We start from the raw sequence: 21268 nt of genomic DNA on the forward strand, positions 1-21268 counted from the left end.
ATTCTGCCCGTGAGCAATCTCCCAACTCATCTCTGGTATAATACGTCAAGCATCTCTGTGTCAAGTAACAGAGATGAGTTGGCTCAAACTCATGAACACATTGAATTATTTTTGCAATTCAAGAAAGAAACAAGAATGTATTTGGCGAAGTTTTTTACACTGGAGGTGTCTTTTGAGGAGATATAGATGATGCAATGTTTTGGACTCGTTGCTATGACAACGGAAACGCATGGAACCAAATGTCAAACTTTATATTTCATACCTCTTACTTTATGATACACGCTATATTTCAGAAGTATATTTTTCATGATCACGCGCAAAGTTAGGTTAATGAAATGAGGTTAAAAATATCCCTAAAAAATAGTAATGGACACCAACGTATGGTTACGTGCGTCGCTTGGAATTCTACAGAAGAAATTTACTCGTGTAGGTTAGTATTATATATCGACTATAAGTTATGATATTATAGAAGTTAAACTTGTAGCGAGGATCATTTGTTGATATGCTGGCATCTGGAGGGTGGAACTGCTCATTCCACTATTGTCACTAAGTTCTCCGATGATTTCTATCCAACGGATATGCAATGGCATCCTCGACCAATGCAGCCCAGTGCAGTAACTACTAAAATGCAATCACTTGACGTTCTTCTGATCACATCGGCCGATGGTAATATTTACATTACGATTTGTATTATCCTCTAGGTCTATGAATCAGGTTCTAAGAAAAAATTGTTACTTTGTAGGGAAATTTCATTTAGTAAACAGAAGTGGCAGAATCGAGAAGAGTGTCGAAGCTCACAAAGGTGCGACATTGGTAGGAAAGTGGAGTTACGATGGTACAGCTTTACTAACAGGTGCGTATACTTAAATTATCACTACTTTATGTCATTCCCAGGCCAATGAATGTGAATTATTATTTTAGCCGGGGAAGATGGTTCTGTAAAGATTTGGTCACGTAGTGGAATGCTTCGTTCAACTGTTGTCCGAGGAAATCAGCCAATTTTGACCGCTGCCTGGAGTCCTGATTGTTGCAGTGTATTATGCAGTCAGGGGCCGCACTTTCTATTGCAGTCATTAAATTCTAATTCAAAACCTCATAAGGTGCACACATTTAAACACATCGCAATACTTGCAATACTGACTTAGAATGATAAATATAATTTCAGTGGCTCGCACATGATGGCCTCATTCTAGTCTCTTCGTGGAATCATAATCAAGGGCTTATATTATCCGGAGGTGAAGACTGTCGATACAAGGTAAACCTACTTTTATGAAAATAATAGAAAGAAAGATCACAGTACCCATAAAGCTGCATTAGTTTCACTGTAAGGACTTAAAAAATATTCTTCGTTATAAGGTATGGGATTCAACTGGAAATCCACTATACAGCAGCAGTGAAGGAGACCATCCCATAACTGCAGTTGGTTGGTGTTACTCTGGGGATTATTTTGCAGTGGGATCTTTCAACACGATTAAGCTGTGTGATAAGACAGGCGTAGGTTAAGTACAAATCATCCAGATATAATTAGTGTGCTTATTATTTCAACATTCACTAATGGCTCACTATAACTATTCCAGTGGTCACATTCTTTAGAAAAAGTGAATACAGGTAGTATTTACAGTATAGCATGGTCAAGTGATAGTACTCAAGTAGCAATGGCATGTGGCAGTGGTACTGTTCTCACAGCACATGTGATTGATAGGTAATAGCAACCAAATGTCTACTAAATATTTTTTACCATTAATATTAGTAAAATACATAAACATTTTATTTCCTGAACAGACGATTGGAGTGGAATAATTACGAAGCAACATTAGTTAGACGCAAAACCATAGAAGTAAGAGAAGTTGGTAGCGAGGGGCATGAAACTTTAGAGATATCTGATCGAGTGGTACAGTTTGAATTTGGTTTTGACCATTTGGTAGTTGTCACCCCGTCACAGTGTCACGTTTATTCTGTAACAAACTGGAATACACCAGCTATATTTGATTTAAAAAATGGATTTGTATCAGCTGTCATTCTAGCTGACAAGTATGTACTGATGAATTATAATCATGTTCTATAAAAGGATCCAAATTTCCAAGATTATTATTAATGATATATAAACAATTTACAGACATTTTTTATTGGTTGAATGGAATGTTGTTACTTTGTACAATTATCAGGGCCGTCTTTTGGGATCTCCAAGGTGGAAGGGAATGACACAGGAACCATTGTACCCTCCTTGTATATCCCTGTGTTCAGATTCTCTGGTTATCAGAAGTCAGAGCAACGAAAAGTGTACGGAGAATGTATACCTTTACTATATATTTTTTTAATCAAATATTTCTTATGTCCATTCTGTATCATTTTGGTTTTTACAGTACTGCACGTGTTAGAATTATCTCATAATAAACCCATCGTGGAGGGACACTCGCATTCACATTTAGAAAGTGTTACAAGTCTGGCACTAAACCATATTGGAAATGTGACCGATCGCCAATTAGCTCTGATTGATGTGAACAGGGATTTGTTTTTGGTTTCCATTCGTACCAGCGGATTTGGTCGAGTATGCAAAATAGGTATATAATTATATTGTATAAAACTACTAAGATTTCCTATTTTTATTAATTAATAATGCCTTTAATCGTTTAAGCTGTAATGGCACAGAGCATTGCCTGGGCAACCGATTCGAATGTTTTGGCAGCGATGTTGGATGCCACGCTATCAGTCTGGTTGTGTCCAAATTGCGTTCATTACAGTGATCGAAAAGTGATACGCAAAACGAGAATTGATAAGGAAAATAGGTACGTGGAAATAACACGTTTAACATATTTTTCGTTTGAAACTAATTCGACATTAATTATTTAGCGAATTTGGTAAGCAACCGAGCGTAATTAGTGTTTACAATGGTATGGTCACAGTTCGTAGAGGAGATGGTGCCTTGGTGGTTTCCTCCTTTTATACATTTTTCACGAGTCTGCATCAACATATAATTAACAACAGATGGAAAGAGGCCCTTTCAGTTTGCAGAATCGCACAGGTAAGAAAGCAATAACTTTTGATTTTACCACAAGGCGGGAAATGTGTCATTACAATATACGTATACATATCGTTAAATAAGATGTGTACAAAATGATGCGGTGAAATTTTATAAGGAGGAATTAAGACAATTAAATATAGCAATTGACATTTCCAGAACGAAATTCTGTGGACATGTATGGCTGTTATGGCAACGGACGCCAAAGACCTGAATGCTGCAGAAGAGGCGTACGCAGCTATAGACAGATTCGATAAAGTAGATTACATACAGTACATTAAGGTAACCGTTAACATACGAATTAGATCACGTTGGTCCTTGACTTGTCACTCGACTGTTACATGAATTATTTACTTAGCGATTGCCCAACAAAGTGGAGAAGTTGGCAGAGATGGCATTACTGGCCGGTGACTTGTTAGCCGCTGAAGGAATTCTCTTACAGAATGGTCTCGTATCCGAGGCGATAAATACGAATATAAAAATGTACAACTGGAATAGGTAAGTCCATAAAATATATATATAAAAAAAAAACCATTAATGAAGTTACGCTTTGCGTCACTGTCTACATGGTTCGAAATGTTCCATCTATACCGATAGGGCATTGGAATTAGCGATTAGACATAAGAAACTATTGGAAGAGGTCTTGGCTGCAAGGAAGGAATATCTGCGAGTCCTTGACAAAAAAGAGACGAACCAGAGTTATCTCACCCTGATAACGAACATGAAAAAAGTACAGGTAAAGATATTTCACGAAGTTGTGGCTATTCGAAAATTAAGTTATCTCGTTATGCAGGCTTGCAATGATTATTGGTCTTTTTTATTGTCAGGAGTCTGCTGAGGAGTTACGCGTAAACGAGGAACAAGAAAAAGCGGACACCGAAACGGAGAAGTTGGTACCGTCTTAACGAGGAACATCCGCTTGTCTGACAATACGGTATTTCTATTTTGCGAAATGTAACAGCGAGTCGACGTGGAAGATTCACGAGATACAAAGGAAACGAGCGCGGTACTTTACAACTGCAAGAACTGATAAAATGTCATTACGCAATGGCACGGTGACATTGGTCGCCTAAGCAGGTCCTTCGTTGCATTCCTGACACCGTGACTAATTCCGACATGCGAAGTGATAAAGTGTCGAGCGGCCGAGTCGTTAAATAAATAACTTAACAATGCGATTCTTACGACAATAAGCGCCAGGTTATCAACAATCTGACGACGACGGACATCGCTCCGACGAATATCGTCGTTGCTACGAGCAGCAGGACGACATGAAATGTTTGCCTTGTTGGTGCCTTCGTAGGGGTGGGCCTGTATCGCGTTATCAATGCCCCCTGCAAACGAAACGTTAAGCATTAAGTTTATACCTTGACAAAGAGGAACTGACTCTTCGGACCAATAACGCGCACGTTTGATTAACACTGCCCTCCATTAGGCTCTCCTCGATGAACCAAGGGCAACGATTGTTTTGTAAGAAAATATCCAAATATAAATCTTGTCAGAGTCCGAACATTTTAACTTTCTATGATCTACACAGAGTAAGCATAATCTATTTAATACCTAAACATGAAAATCATTCCTTAAATGTGTGCCTAATTATGAAAGTGATCCAAGTCATTTCTTTTGTTGAAACACTAACATAGTACATTCACATTATTGTAATTTAAAATATATGCAATATGGAATAAATTCATTTATTTTAGATTTTTTTGCTTAGATCACCTTTATAATTGCGGGAATTATTTCATTTTTGTTAATCTTTCGATTGTATCGTGACGAAACAATGTTTACCCATCCGCCGTTGGCATGGATCCATGTTGCTAGGTCGTCTTCCAACACTTCAGTCATCCCTCGCTGAATCGCGGGCAGAAATTCTGGTTTGCCTTGACGAACGCAGTCGTCGGCTATACCACCGGCGACTGCATACAGGGCAATGATTTTGCTCCAGGTCATCTCCCCGTTTCTCAGCATCTCTCTCGAGACATCTGTCAACGCCTCGCAGGCGGATTGTTCTGTGGTGAAGGCTCTGCACCCGATTTGCCTCCCTACCCTGACGAACAGAGTCGGATGCATCTTCTCGAGCTCAACTCCGATTCTCGTCAGAACGGGATATACTTCGGCGACGATGCCTCCTCCAGGAAGTACCTTGGCACTCCTCATGCGTTTTAAACCTAATTTGCGGTTGAAGATACCGGAACGCTTCAGTCGATTGCGAATATATTGCCCACATAACAAGGAACCCTGAAAAACGAGTAAATCTGTGTTAGACATTTTCAAGGATGAAAGGAAAATCCTAGAAAATCCGTAGCTATATTTACACGCAGGAAAATATTTGGTCGCAGCAGTAAAACTTTCGTTGGTTCAACCATAGGATATGAACGACTTTTGCAGCCATGACCAAATTCTTTCTCAGTCATTTTTGTTTAATTACATAAAATATTGTGGTATAGACACATTATTCGTTATCACTGTTGCCAATTATTTCAATACATGCAATTCTAATGCTTTTTCTTCCTGCTACATCACCTGAGAGACTATCAATTCCGTCGAAACTGAGGCTGATCTCCAACCTATGGTGTGAGAGAGCTTCCTGGAAACGACGATGCCGACGTTGCTGAATCTTCTTCGAGCCGATCCCACTACTTGGAAAGCAGAGCCTTCGGAGGACATTGTTGACCCCAAACCAGCGAAATTGGCGTGGAATGCCGCAGCGAAGCTGTTCCTCCGGTAGGGCTGCGTCGGTTGCAGAAGACCATCATTCTGGTTCCGGATAACGCCTTGATTCGCCATCGTTGAAATCTCCAGGATCGGAAAGAGCGATGATCGCCGGCTCTTCGTCGCTGCATTTACGAGTGGTTTTCTGAAAGAAAGGAATTATTAGATGGCACAAAATAATTAATAATTTCTCCGAATACCCGTGTTGTTAATTTATCGCGTTAACATTGACATGGCAGTTTCAACGCTTTTTACTTAGTGTATGAAATTTAAGCGCGCATTCCAGTCTTGTCACAAAACTCGAAGGAAAGAAGCACGGTGCGAGATAGTGCACTCGAGGGTCACCTTGCAACTTCGATCCAAGATTTCTTCTTAGTGTAACAATTCTATACGCGTTTCGAAAAAAATTATTAACCGTACAAGAACTCCTGTTAATGACACGTTCTTTGAGATAACTTGTGAGTCATTTTAACCGCGCGATTTGTAGAATGTCTGGAGAAAATGTAGCCTCGCACTGTGGCAATCACGTTGGGAGCATTCAGAATATTATTAAGAGAAATTCTTGCATTGAGAATATTATTAAGACAAATGTTTCCATTAAGAATAGTTTTAAGACAAATTCTTCAGAAAGCCGTGTCTTTTAAAAGTAACCGAAATGCAACGAGCCAAGCTATATTTTTCGTTGTAACGAATCGCCTTGCATTGTCGAATGCGATCGAAAGTCCGAAGGACTGCTACGAGAATATCGGTCTTTTATTATTCTCAGCACGTATCGCGGGCATTGTTTCCCCGAGGCCTTCTTCGACACGTAAACCCAAAGATGTACGTGCACATTTAACAATCGGGGCTTAATTAGGCCGGGAAATTAAAATTCGAGAATTAACGTTCTCTATGAATTGTTAAAGAAAAAATTATACATAATAATATAAGTAGCGATAAGTGGCAGCGAATTTTAGCACATGTTTGCAGCACGTCCGAGGATTCATCTTGGCAGTGGCTTGATTAATTATTGACGCAATTTTTTATTTAATGTCGCGTCATAGAGTCGTTAAACAGAATCGCGGGCAAGAAAGACCATAAACTTTGACCCGAATTTTCGAGAAAAATTAATTATAATGAAATAGGTGGCGATAAGTGACGAATTTAGCGCATGTCTGTAGTTCGTTATGCGAAGATTCATCTCAGCAGTGGCTTGATTAATTATTGACGATATTTTTTATTTAATGTCACGTTGTCGAGTCGTCGAACAGCATTGCGAGCAAGAAAGACTGTAAACAAGACTTCGATCCAAAGATGGATACCCGTTCTATTACGCGATTTAGCAAAGGCGATTCGAGCCTAGTCGACTTTCCTCTCGCTTTTTCCTACCTTGACGTTAACAGATGTTATCACTGAACTTGGTAAACGGAAAACCCGTCCTACGAGTAAGGACGAAACTTTTATAGAGAATGCTACGTGCTCCAGAAAAAGAATATCCTATTCGCCACGTGCATTTCTCTGTAAAATTATTGTTATCCACACGATTGCCGTTGATTTTTCTATAGCGGTTAAAATGGTAACATTTGGGTCGCGATGATTATTTGATATTTTTAAAAGTTATCTTTATACGGCGTAAAACTACGTTAAAATATTACCATTGCTTTTGGATAGCAAAAAATGCGCTCGTAAAATCGAAGTGCGAACCTTAACACCGATCTTGCTCGGTACAGTACTTTCTACTTGAATCCGACTGTATGTATGAAGTTCTTGGAAGAGTAATCATAACTCCGACGACTTTTTATATTCCTGTGATTGCTGTTACAGTTACCGTAATTGGGGTAATGGCAAAATTTCGTTCTCCTTGCAACATCCCCTGTTTCTTTTCAGTCTGTCTGACGAGGACGCATGTACTACAAAATTTATATTAAATGAAATCGTTTTGTTTGTACATATTTCATTTAACTCTGAGTGTTAATAATTAAGTGAGAGAATGACATACTAACGCAAAAATATACATAGTAATTATAAAGAAACGAATGGGGATGAGATACTAATAATAATGAGCGATTTTTATGTCAATTTTGTCGAGTCAAAAATTCAACCGTTGATTGACTTCTTAGACAACAGATTAAAATTAAATAGCACTAACGTAAACGATTGCGCTAATTGTCTCAAATTTAGAACACAAAGATGTAAATAATAATTAACCGTAAAAAAAGCGTCTCACTTTTCGGATTTGGCGCTTTTCATAAAATTCGAACTTACACGTACTACGTTGCCATAAGAAGTTTCACTTTAGAAAGTATTTTCATTAAACCAGTTGCGATAATTTATATTCTTCAAGAATCTGCCTTCTAATTCGGAACCTCTAAGAAATGATTATTAATAGTTCGATCTACCCTTTAATGTGATCTTTGTGAAGATTACAAGCTGGGCAATTACGTTCCATCAGGCCTCGAACCTTGTCCTGTTGAAACGTCACTCTTGACGATATCTGCTTCGTTTTCTCGAATTAAGTGCAATTGGAACGAAACGCGAACCTTGCTTTACGTATTCACTTTCCGGACGCTTCAGCCATTGATTATTCGATATCGGAACGGAAGCGGTAGTGGGTCTTATCGTTGGGGTGGTGAAATGTGCGCGTTGTTCCGGATATCAATTTTACTATTTCATTATCTAATTATGAATGAAACGTGCCGTTAAAATTTCTCCCAATGTGGAAGAAATACGGCATCAATCATGTACAGTTATCGACGACTATCGTGCAAAGTCCATGAAAATCATGAGAAAATATTTTCAAGTTTTCTCTGGAATCTAAACTACTTCGTACCGAAATGTATATTAATTTGTATTAAAACCTTCTTAATACAGAGCAAATAAAAAAGCGTGTTTTGGAATACGAACTATCGCTGATTAAATAACGCTTAGATTTTAATTCTCACCTGAATTTTTCCTGGGGTTTGCAGTCATTTTATAAGTTGGTCTTCCAGGCGCGATTGCTCGTTCCAAGAGGTTTATTCAAAAACTCTCGTTGAAACTTTTCAACTAACATGTTGAGATATCTAGAGGGCTTTCCCAGTCGTGTACGTAGATATCGCACGGAGGATATTTTTTTGTCAAATCTTGTGTCAAGTTCCTCAGGGGGTTTACCTGCGTAGCAGGAATACCGCTCGCGTGGGGTTTTAACGAGAGACTGCGAGTCATAAGTCATTTGGAAACGCAGGGACGATCGGCCGACGTGGCGAGTCGAGCGTCCCGCGAGACCTGACAGAGGCCGGAAGGTACCAAAGTCGCCGCTTCGTTAATTATATGCCACTCGCGCCTTTGGTTAATCGCTCTCAGTGGTGCCAACACCTTCGACTTTCTGCAGTTTGAGCCCGAATCGCCGTGAGGAATTCCATGGAATTACGGCGTTTAAACGAGTCTTCGAAGAGAGCTCCATATGAAGAATTCTCTGAAAGTGTCATGGCCGCCATTTTGGTTCCCGCGCTCGGCCTCACTTTACCGGCAATAGGAATTGTATATGTAATTATTAATTATGTACCACTCGCGCCATTGGTAAATTACTCTCAGTGATGCCAACACCTTCGATTTTCTGTAGTTCGAGCACAAATCGCCGCGAGGTGTTTCATGAAAGTACGGCGTTTAAAGGTGTCTCTCAAGAGACCAGCGGGAAGAATTCCCTGAAAGTGTCATGGCCGTCATTTTTGTTCCCACGTTTGGCGTCACTTCCCCTGAACTAGAAATTATAAGATTAATTAATTACTTTTTTGCCCTTCACATGTGACTCGTAGTTCCGTAATTATTACTTATATTAATTTATATGCATGCTCAACGATGCTTGAACTAAATACTTATACATTTTGGAAAGTTACAGGATTTATAATGGTTTTATATCCCGAAGGCACAGCGGGATCAAATAACAGGAATAAACGAGAACAAAGTTAACGAGGCTTTTTTTGGAAATTCGAGCATTCCATATAATTACCGTTTTCGATTGAATTACTTCAATAGCCAGAATACTCGCATTGAATGAATATTCATTTAATGGTATTCAGGCAATACGTGAAATGGTTTTCCAATATTGCAAGTCTAGCACAGTAAAATTCCCTCGGGTGTTTGTACTGCGTATGAGCAGAGATAATAAATATCAATGTCCGTAAATTCATCCGCAAGAAATGAACCGTTAATTATCGATGACCGACGTGTTTACTATAAATTTCCACTCGTCAGAAGTAAGCGAACCTCGGGCGAAATTAAAAAGTACCGACGGCTCGGCGACTGTAATAAATTATTTTACAACGATAGAGTGACGCGCTCTAGTCCAACAAGAGGCGTTCAATTTTTCGGATTAGCGAGAAGTGTAATAAAATGGATTTAATAACTGACATCGTGCAATTCACCTCTTGCAATGTATATAAATTAGTTCATGTCGAGAAATCCCACCCATACGAAACATTTCAAATAACAGGATGCACCTTTTGTTCAAGACTCATTTCCTGAATAACTTTTTACTCCGTGCTCCAAATTCAAAACCCTTTTTTTTATTAATCGAAAGTTCAACATCTACGAATGTCATTCTTCTTTTTAATTTCAGGTTCATACGCACCCTTCAAGAAAGTGTTTTTTCCTACTTTTTACTTCCACTGAAAATGTCCATGTTAAGGATACATTTTATTGGAGAAACTATCACACTAAATGTAGTATAAACTCAGTATTCACTCAAAAAAGAGCTTCTTAAATGTCGAATACGGAGCGAAGGGTAACTCAAAAATGGACATGGAACAAATAAAAGGCCCCCCAGCATGATAAATATAATAGTACATAATAAAATACGATGTAAAATAATAAGTATCTTGAAATGAAAGAAAATATACGGATTATGGCACCCCCTAAACTTAACACTAACATGTCCGAATTTTCAGTTACTACCTCACCACCGAGGGAGCCCGAGACTCAACAAACCCGCCCCAAAATTGTAATCTCCGTCCAAAACCCAACACACGGAATAAGAGCCACCAGCGATCTGTCTTTCTCCCTCAGAAGAGCGATTATTTATTTGCAAAGCTAAGGGAGACCCTCCGAGGGAGGTTTCGCTCCCGGAGGCCCGAGGCGTTCCTCGGCGAAACGCGTTACAGGTTACAGGGTCTACGCACGGAGTCGTATTTGTACAGTCGTAAGCGCACCGAGGTTAAAACAACGGGACGTACGCGCGATAATAAATCTACCAACGACAACAACAATAAATTGACGAGCGCAGTCTCGCATTAGCGTGCAACGGTATACGACGCCCGAGAGGCGTCGAGAACGAAAAAAACAAAAAAAGCCGGGCAACATTCCATTTGATTACGTTTATTATCTCTCTCCCTCTCGCGTGCTCATCACTCTCTTCCTCGCTATATATATTTAATATAATATATAATATATATTATTTCCGCGTGCGCTATCAAGCTACTTCGACCGGCTATATGTAACAAACTTTCGACGTTAATACTTTCCGAGTACATCGGAATCCTATATCCAAGGTATTTTGGTACATCTGCAAGGTAGATAAATAATCGCCGAGGCTCGTACGTCGCATGTATATATATATATACACGCATATATATATAACATATATATAATATATGTACAAAATCCGAAGGGAACCACAGAGAGCCATCGGGCCGGCTCGCGAGTTATTTCGAGAAATCCGACCGCACGCACATACACGCTTGCACACTCATGCAGACATCATACACGACCTACGATATAACAATTGAGGAGTGATAACGCGCCTCCGTAACCTACGTTTCGTGTCTACGTATATGTGCATACGTATCTATATTTAAATGGTATATATATATTTATGTATATAAAACGTATCGTGTGTACGTCGTCCCCAATGCTGGGCACTCCTTGAAACGAAACCGCTTAAGGCGGCATTTTGCATATTAATTGTAACGCAAATATTTACTTATCGTATTCATAATTGAATCTCATAGAATCGGCTATTTTAAGTCATGGTTTCCTCCGCGCCAGAAAAAAAAATCGTGTTTAGAGTACAAGCGATACTTTCAATCATCCTTAGAGTAATTCATTTATGCATAGAAGTGTCCTGTGTCATAAATGAGTCAAAAATACTTGTACAAAATTCGACATTTTTCTTTAGATTAGGACGATGGTTTGCCCATCATTGGTGTTCGGACGTACTCCACGTTACGTTCAGAAATCGAATATATCCTTCCTTCGTTATACGAAATAGCGTGCCTCGTGTTGGCTTCTTAGTTACTCTATGACTATAACATTCCATTGTCAACAGCGAAACATAACTTAGTCCTTATTGATTATGAGCTAAAGGTACACGACTTCCTTAATAAGCGTTGCTGCGTACTATCCCTCGGGAGGACCGAGAAAGCTGCTAGTACACGAAAAAGAAACCTCGCACCTTCGAGCGATCGTCTCGACCGAGTTTTACATTTTTTTTTTCAATTTTTTTTGTTTTTCTATGGAGTATTGTTAGGACGTTAACGCCTGCAAGAAACATTCGGGCCACTTAAAAGTCAGGCAAGGAGCTGAGAAGCGGATTCATCTGCGGTTTCGTTTCACTGCGGTCGTGGCTTCGAAGAGCTCACCTATGTGGGGGGTATATATCGGTAAAAATCGAATGTACTCGTATATATGTATATAATATAATACTTTTCGATAGTCACTGCCGTATGAGATCATGCGTACAAGTAAGCTCGCAGGTAATTTCGTTTTTCGAGCCTGTCGTTCGGCCGAAATCGCCAAAGCTGAGCCGTTAAAACGGGCCTTATCGGTATTATCGTTAATCTTCCGAATGTCTTGGCGAAACTTCCGACAAAAATATCCTCCCACGACAATATTGAAAAGTGAAATCGTCCTGCTAGACCAGAATATCGATGAAGAGGATGATATTATTAAAATGTATCTTTCACGTTGCATTTTCTCTACAAACCAAACACCATCCGGCAAGAATTTCATTGACTCCCTATGAAAGCACGTCGCAAAATAAGAAAATGATGGATCAGTTCCCAGAAACATTCACAAAGTCGTATTCGGTGTCAACATAAAGGCCTTTAAAGCGTTTTTGCATCTCACCTCTCGGTTGCCTAATAACCGCGATAAGCAGCTAAATTACAAGCTAGAATTACCACAAAAAGTGTGACTTTATGCGAAACTCGTTCTAGGTAGTGATCGAAAATGATTGTCTCGGTTCTCTGATAATACTGGCAAATCGTAATTCCATTGTCATTGTCGCTTTACCGCAAAAAGGTCCTAACTGGTACATTTAATCACTGTAATTAACGATCACCTGACATATGAGTTTGAAAAATCTCCCGTGAAAATGCGGTTAAATCTCGGCACGTTTCATTTTTCAGTATGAACTCAATCCAGCAAACACCGGCAGCGCGATTAAACGTATATTCCATTTACAGGAGAGAAAGAAAAAAAGAATATAGTCCCTGCGGTTTTCATATAAACAATTAGTAGCTACCGAATTTGCTCTGTACTCGATTTTAATTTAACGCTAACAATCGCAAGCAAGGGTCAAGTTCCCCGCATTTCCTCAACACTCCCTCTTATTATTGCTTACCGCCATCCAATTGAGAAATAATTACACAATCTCTCCCTCCTTTCAATTAACAATTAGAAAAGGCTATTGGTTTAACGTTGTCTTACAACGCCCGTTTACGTGGCTCGGCGATCGCGCGGCCGAAAAGCTTCTCGTGCGCAGAGAAAAATTGATAACAAAAAGATCATAACTAGATCTTAGCCTATTCATCATTCAATACATATTCGGAGCGCATTCGCAAGTTACTTTTCGGTTTAAAATTCGATTCCGCTCTTGGAGCGGCGTATCGATAGTACGAGTCGTGACTGTCATACAAACGACCATTGATACAAACTTTGGCAAGGACCTTTGTCAGGAATTTCCCTCCGCGCACGAAGCGGCAAATGTCATTCACCATGCGCGCAACTTTAACCTGATTAGGTATGTTTTCGAGTTTCCACTTGTACCGCCTGGAGCCCTAAGCACCATCGGACATCGATCCAACAATAGTATCGGGAAATTTCGTATTATCTTGTAACCAAACGTGACTTATAACGTAAGAGCGCAGCATGCTACGGCAGCGAGGCGAGTGACCCGATCGCACGACCAGAAAGAAGTATTTTCCGTATCGAGGAAGGAGGTACAACTTAAACCGACCTACAAACTGAGGAGATACAAACAGGAGAGGACGAAAGAGCTAAGCGTGCCCGATTTTCGGGCACTTTTGTTCGTTAGACCACTTCGAACGTTCGCTTTTTCCAGGTACGTATATATGTATCCCGCGACTCCTCGCCACACGAATTCTCACTTTTCCCCGATTTTCATCGTGTATATTAATTTCCAGGAGCTGTATTTCCATTCCACTCCCTCAGCCCATGGGATTACATCTCGAAATTGGAAGACTAGATACGGAAAAAAAAATTGTCTAATGAAACAATGGACACCACTTACGGAGAAATATTTTATGAAGTGTCGGTTAGATATTACTGCCAGAAATTCTCAAGAACTCCTAATAATAAATCATTTCTGTACGTACTCTGAAAGGTGTTTCAATATGTCTAATTTAGACGCTACGTTTGCTACTTTAACATTACTAAATTTAGGTTTGAAATTGGTATTTCGTTTTTTTTTTCTTTTTTTTTTAAATGGAATCTTACTCTATATTTATGTCGCTAGTGTTAATGACTTTTAAGTGGCAAGAACTAATGTATCAATTAAATGTCATTACAGAACCATCGACATAATGTGTGATTTGTTTATTGAATAGGAAAGATTGGTCGTCAGAATTTATCGTTAGAATTTTCTTCTGTATTAATCTTGCGAGAATATCTAATGTGACGAGGAGCCGCGTTTATTCGACGTGCGTCTACAGACGTTTGCCTATTTACAATAGAAATTAAAGCACCACGATCCGCTTTAGTTTGGTTAATAGAAATTCGCATAGGCCACTAGACGATCATTTCGTTCTTCGCAATCGTCTCGACGATGGCCGTTAAAAGTAACGTACGAACCGGATCGATTTCTTTGAGAAAAGATTGACAGACTTCCACCCAGAGTTTCATGTTGCTCAAAAGAAACGTTTCGAGGCAAGAATGCGAGATACACCAAACTATTTGAATGTCCTGAGGGCAACTAATAACATCAATTTAATAAAAACAAACTCTAAGGTCACAATCAGTTTCACAGGGTGTTTTTCTTCCTTTACTTTTACTTTTTTTTTTTTTTTAATATAACCTGATATTTTATATAAAACATGCCATATATATATATATATATATTACATTTAATGGTACTCATAACATCAGATGTGATACAACAGGAAAGTTTTTTTTGTTAATGTCTTAGCAAAGGGCAACATAAGACTCATTCTGCATCAAATCCATTTTCTCTCCGATGTCCGTGTTCTTCAAAGTCTTTCAGAGTAGCGTGGAGAGGCATTTAAAGTAAATAATGGCACGAACAAATCGGTAAACGTAATAATAAAACCTAGTAGCACGGGTATCTAACGATGCAAATTGTACATGTTGCGTGTCCACCTTTCTGGGAAAGGGTGAAATAATCTTTCAGCGCCTTTAACACCGGATTTTTCTCGCGACTACGCGATATCGATATTGTTCCCACTTTTGGATTTTTTTTTATCTTCCGGGGGAAGAAGTAGAATTTAACTCGAATATTATTTAAACAGCTCGTACTGCCGTCTAAATGAAAAATAGTGGTGCCAGCCACCCGCATGTGATGTGTTAACAATATTGAACGCAAAATTCGACACATAACGATACACCATGCAAGATGGGGCATAACGACAATGAAAGTAAAATCGTAATCGAAAGCTACGGTCGAGTCTCGTCCGATAGCCGAGAAAAAAACCTGCGTTGCTTGGCAATCGGTTAAACCGTGCAAAATAAAAAAAATGAAGAAGAAGGAAAGGAAAATACTAACGTTTGCAGCCACTATTGCATAAAGTATCGAAGCGTATGACTCTTCGCATCCCACTATTACATTTATTACATTATTGCCCTGACTATTTAGAGCCGCTAAACATATTCACCCTGAAAGTCAATTCAACTGAAAGCTCATGGTTGTATTCTCATAGAACACGTTGAACAATTGATATGTAAGTTGTTAAGCGAAATCAAGATTAACAATCAAGGAGAACAAACCAAATTTTAATTAGTGATAAATTTGCTCATGGATAAGACGTGACTTTGTGTTCTCCCACATTTTAGACAATGGTTAATAAAAAAAAAAAATCATCAACTTGTCTGAGACGCTCCTCGTCTCTTTATTATTATCAACTGCGCCAAATGCAGGTCTTATCTTTGTTTCAGCTTGCACAATCTTTTACGAGTGCTAAACGAAATTAAGGTGAATCATTTTCTGCACCGACGTCGACGGATATTTTCAAATAACATGGAATTGCTCAATGCGACTACATTGCGTCCTGCCGATGTGTTATAAAAACCGGCGTTGATAAAAACGAATATGCTTATCGACTCCTAAATATCCCATCGTTTGCCTAGTGTCTCGTTTATTACCGAACTCTAGAATCTCTCGTACTTAACCGCGTCATTGGCCATAGATCACAATGTATCCGATTGTACTAACTACTTACCCAAGAGCAATATTTATAATATATACAAGAACCGGTACATAAATATATAAAGCACGTACGTGCGTGTGAATATGTATACGTGTATATATATATATGCATCTATATATATATATACTTCTGCTGGTGCATACACATACGTACGTAGACATAAATATGTGTACATGTGAGGTGTACGTACCTATGTGTACGACACCGCGATAACGCAAATCGTCTAACGGATTAAAACTATACGTAACGGCGCTAAATTAAATAAATGTAACGAGGCAACACGTTTATACAAACGTTAAAGATAATCGCAAAGTAACGATACACAAGGTGAAACAATTATGTACAATTGTATAACACGTCATTCTCGGTCCAATGAATATTAAGTATTCATGTGAATCTGAATTCTCTGTTTTTCCTTCGATGTATGCTACTACCGAACTTTTTGTATGATTTAAGCGGCTCGTGTTTATTGTCAATGTTTTGTTCTTCTTGTCGCCCTATGAATGATGTGCCGTGCGAGAATACGTGCTGTTCGATCGTAAAAACTTCCGCAAAGGAAAGGGCATCTCTCATTGTTATACGAGACAAAGTTTCGTCAACAATTCGAAGGGAGCTATTCGCAAAGAGTTCCTCTCCAGTTTAGACATAATTCATTTTATGCCGCAAGATTACTGGCAAGGTTCCGTAATGAATAATTTGTAAACTGAATTATTCGATGTAAAAGAAAGTATTAGTACATGCAGCTACGGTGCACCCGCAATTCGTCATGTTAATTAATATAACCAAGTCTTCGGTGTGTCTTCATTTTTCATCAACACTGAGCGTATGTAAAAATTCGTCCTGAGGATGTAACATATATTAGGTGTCATGAATGTTATATCGTAAAGTGCGCTGACACCTTAAAAGAAAAGAAAAAAATAAAAGAAACAAAGTTCGACTGACAATGTGGCAAATTATTGCATGTCAAGATTTATAACTAATGGCTCGCATCGAGACATTACCAATATCCGTCATGGACTCTCAGAAAAGGAACATAATTTCTTTACATTGAAAAGTATCGTAGCTTCCACCCTTCCTAAACAATTTCACGTTCCAAGTGAAATGTCAGCGTTCTTCGGAAAGGAAAAAGAAGAAAATGGCCGTCACTGATTCAGTTGCCCGTTCCATTGCAAAATGAACACCGTCCCCAAGGGTACTCGACATAATCAAACGTAAACATACTTCTCCCTGGTATATCGGTCGAAACCGAAGCCAAATTACGATAAGATAATTCAACAGGCAAATAACTCCCACAGTCGAGACACCCGACTGACTGGATTCGCGATATTGTTACCGCACGGTTATCGTTCGTAGCAACGCAGTAACAACACAGGATAATCATGATTACGGATTGTGAATCGTAAAGTCAACGCAAGATCTGTCATGTCTAGTTCCTCGTGCAATGCGTGCGACGCGTGTGCAAGTGGTCATTGACTTCTTCCTCGGTGTGAAATTGGCCAGGAGAAAATTCGGTTGGCACAATTTTTCGCGACTTCGCCGTCGGCCATTCAGCGCCGCGTGACGTCACGGAGCGAAGACGCCGATTGGCCGCAGCAAAAGTGGTGCCAATTGAAATTTTCTCCGAGCATAACTCTAGATGGAAAGAACCAAAGTCCACTTGCGCACAATGTATAGAATGCTTGCAATGCGTCCGGTGTCCATACCCGGTGATAACGAAATGTACAGGGTGGATCGTTTATCGTCACCACTCCAAACGGCTCCTCTAATATTCGCGACAGGAAATGTTTCGAGCGAAAGTTGTGCGACCTAACCCTTTGTAACCCAATATCTTCTCCAAACCCTTTACAAGAAAAAAAAAAAACGATAAAACGTGAAATTCGCTAATATTCACTTTCTGACATTGACTCCTCGTTTATAAATTGACCACTTATATATATGTTTATAAGTCAATGTATATAAATCTATGATTTGTAAACAGATTCCCTGGTTACAAAGGAGAAGTATGATAATAAAGTGGTACATTATACCGGAACGGTCAGACTTAAGAAAAAAATGTTGATACATGGGTATGCGACTTCAAAGTCATGTCTTGTTATAGAGGGTTAAGGAGATTGCAGAACATTCTAGGTAACTGAATTTCTTCGGTTCGCTTTGCACTCTAAATATTAATCACGTGTGTGAAACATTTCCTGATACAGTAAGGAACCACCTGGATCCAGTAACGTTAGGTTCACCCCTTGAAGCAACGGGTGCGGCCTAACAGAGCGACCTCGAGATATCCGTCCGTAGGCATGACATCACACGGATCACCGTCGGCACTCTAATGCAAATCTCTACGACACGTATCCATATATGTAAAGCATTATAACGATATTAACAAACAGCGAACGGTCACGCACAGTAATACTTATTATTCTTAAGCGGGCGGGGGTACCACACGGGGTACTCGCGCCCGCGTCAACGACACATCACGACGACGAGACGAGAAGGTATACAGAGAGTTGCTTAATGGCAGTAAGGGAATCTGATTAAGGCCACGGGACACCGCGTTCCTTAAGCACCGGCGAAACCGTATACCTCCAGTACCCTAATCTCAAAGTCACCGCTCGCACACAGCGGCGGATTGTTGAATGTCGAGCATCGATCCGTCTTGCCGAACCTTATGTTCTCGTCCATCCAAATCGCTTGACCATCCCTATAAAAGAAACGCGTTTTAACGAAACAAGGCAAAATAGAGGTCTTAACATAGTCACCCATCTCTCTAACTTGGTCCATCGGTCCTTGTTCGAATTGATTCGTTCGGCATAAATTGTTGACATAAAAATAAGAAGTGGCAACCTGGCAAGGACTTATGGACACATGTTTTTTTGGGGTTTTGTTACTTAGAGGTGAACGGAAACCCGAAAGGGCGTACCCGCCACCGATGGTGATCATCTTAGCGTCAGCGGCCATGAAGAGCTCAGCAGAGTGATGTACTCTGGGATCATTGTGCGACGAGTCCATGCCAACCCACGGATATTTGGCTCGTTCGGGATACAAGCTAAACAGGAATGTTTCTCCCGTACCGAAATACGCCTGCCTTTGGCCCTTGTCGTCCTTCAAATTGCGCTCGCACCACCTCGTCGAGCAGTAAGCACCAAACACCTTAAAAACCAACGAATAACAATGGGTATAACTTCTTTAATGCAACCAAAACTTCGTATCCACATAATTAAAAAAAATATATATATACACACCGCTCATACACTTCAGGATACTTGACCAAATTCGTCAAAACTTGGTAAACTAGTAAATATGTTAATAAATAAGTTACTTCACAAATTGAACAATTGATACATTTTATGGCCGTCTTGTACGGTCAAGAGGTGTCCCAGAATGTAAGAGCGGTTGTGTATGCGTATAAATTTAAGCTCTATCTCTATAGCGATCTCTTTTTTGCAGTAATTCTAGCAATAAGTGTAGAATAATATATAAATAGATAAGATACCTCGTTGTTGCAGGTTTTGATCATGAGGAGAGTCGGCTCGTGCTGTTCCACGCGCACGTAGAACGTGGTGAGGGAACATCCGTGCTCCTCCGTGGTGTAAAGCAGAATCGGCTGGTACATCGTGATCCTCACCGGTAACCACGACCACAGCGTGAACAACTGTGGAACGAGGACGACGGAAATTAGTAGAGATATCTCGTCGGGCGGCGATTCTCCAGCTGATTCGTACGATGGACAGCCATCGCACTCGTCAACGCCGCTTATTTGCCAAAGTTCGCGTCAAGTACGCGCTTTATAGAGTAATTCACAACGAGCGACAGATCATGCGCTTGGCTGCGAAAATTCGATCAAGACCTGGCTGAAAGGAAAATAAAAAGAGTCAACGATAAAAAAACGTGTGGAAGCGCAAGGTCCGAGAGTGAGGCGTTCGGGCCTTAAAAGGAGAAATAGAAATAAAATAAAAATCATAAAAAGCCGCCGCTCTCCTTACGTTTTCGCCATCACCGTGGTGATCCTCACGAGATAACCCGAGACAATCAATTTCCGAAACAAATTTTATGGGGGACAAAAAAAAAGGAAAAAAAAAAGATGCGACTTTCAATCGACGTACCTTCGAGGCGGATTTTCTGTACTCTATGCTACATCGGCGATAAGAGATTGACTTCTTACTATGAATATAAGAATAAAAAAAGATGTTCGTCTAAACCAGTATTTTGAATTTCAGGAAAGAAGCACCTCGATCATTCTTGCGTGATTACGGAAAAGATCCGCCGCTGCGAAGTCCTACCTAATTTACAGGTGAGCTCTCGAGGCGCTTTTTTCGTTGATTAATCCTTTTCTACCAACACCACAGACCAAACGAGCTGAATGGAGCCAAATGTAAATACAACTAAAGGCTACGTATTAAGAATTAAAAAAAGAAAGAAAGAAAGGAGAAACAACACTTTGCAAACCAAAAGTCAAGCCGCACTCAGAGGTAGAAGCCGTCATGCTGGCTGATTCGTTCGTCATAAACCCAGAAAACGTTCGGCATGCAACAACGAGCAAACGTGCAGCGAGCACAAGGTGGAACACAATTTCACGAAAGTCTGGAGTGAATAACCGCGGTATTAGTGATGTTAATGACGTTAATGACGTTAATGAACGGATAGCTCTGACGGTCGCAATTGCAGGAAGGGTGCGCGATGAAAGCTGCGCCGGAAGCACTTCGCATGAGGAAATATGGCAGGACACTCTTTTCTCTTTCTTCTTTTATAATATTAAAAACAAATTGTGAGTTAGTAATAGAATATAATCGTGAAGAATGTAATTAATGTAAACGGTGGAGAACTAACGGAAATGGTAAAAGTAGGGTAAATAACGGGAGAAATACCGCAGGCAGTAAGGAAATCATCCTCGTGGTTCTCGTGTTACGGA

The 21268-nt window shown here is 39.8% G+C and overlaps 3 protein-coding genes across 6 annotated transcripts in view; 1 reads left to right on the top strand and 2 right to left on the bottom strand.

Moving 5' to 3' along the window:
* Positions 1-88: 88 nt before the first annotated feature.
* Positions 89-3978, top strand: LOC105699583 (intraflagellar transport protein 80 homolog). Its single transcript, XM_012424725.2, has 16 exons — positions 89-430; positions 485-666; positions 743-853; positions 922-1100; positions 1166-1255; positions 1357-1494; positions 1578-1702; positions 1783-2031; positions 2117-2280; positions 2364-2561; positions 2636-2786; positions 2851-3022; positions 3179-3301; positions 3378-3517; positions 3617-3755; positions 3847-3978. Exons 1-16 carry the CDS (start codon positions 336-338, stop codon positions 3922-3924), a joined length of 2334 nt encoding a protein of 777 aa, XP_012280148.1. The 5' UTR covers positions 89-335; the 3' UTR covers positions 3925-3978.
* Positions 3979-4163: 185 nt separating this feature from the next.
* LOC105699639 (bcl-2-related ovarian killer protein-like) lies at positions 4164-9154 on the bottom strand. The gene is made up of 4 exons (XM_012424782.2): positions 8653-9154; positions 5543-5876; positions 4808-5257; positions 4164-4350 (listed from the first exon to the last, which is right to left on the bottom strand). Exons 2-4 carry the CDS (start codon positions 5804-5806, stop codon positions 4198-4200), a joined length of 867 nt encoding a protein of 288 aa, XP_012280205.1. The 5' UTR covers positions 5807-5876; positions 8653-9154; the 3' UTR covers positions 4164-4197.
* Positions 9155-10735: 1581 nt separating this feature from the next.
* LOC105699598 (TBC1 domain family member 24) overlaps positions 10736-21268 on the bottom strand; it is a 30989-nt gene continuing 20456 nt past the window's right edge. For all 4 annotated transcript variants that reach the window (XM_012424760.2, XM_023434910.1, XM_023434909.1 and 1 more), the window contains 3 exons: positions 19853-20011; positions 19280-19509; positions 10736-19060 (listed from right to left, as the gene is read on the bottom strand). In XM_012424760.2, the coding sequence (XP_012280183.1) occupies positions 18919-19060; positions 19280-19509; positions 19853-20011 (531 nt within the window). In that variant the 3' untranslated portion in view covers positions 10736-18918. The remainder of the gene's footprint in view (positions 19061-19279; positions 19510-19852; positions 20012-21268) is intronic.

Source organism: Orussus abietinus, unplaced genomic scaffold, assembly GCF_000612105.2.
Source record: "Orussus abietinus isolate OABI.00-Male unplaced genomic scaffold, Oabi_2.0 scaffold104, whole genome shotgun sequence".
Lineage (NCBI taxonomy): Eukaryota > Metazoa > Arthropoda > Insecta > Hymenoptera > Orussidae > Orussus > Orussus abietinus.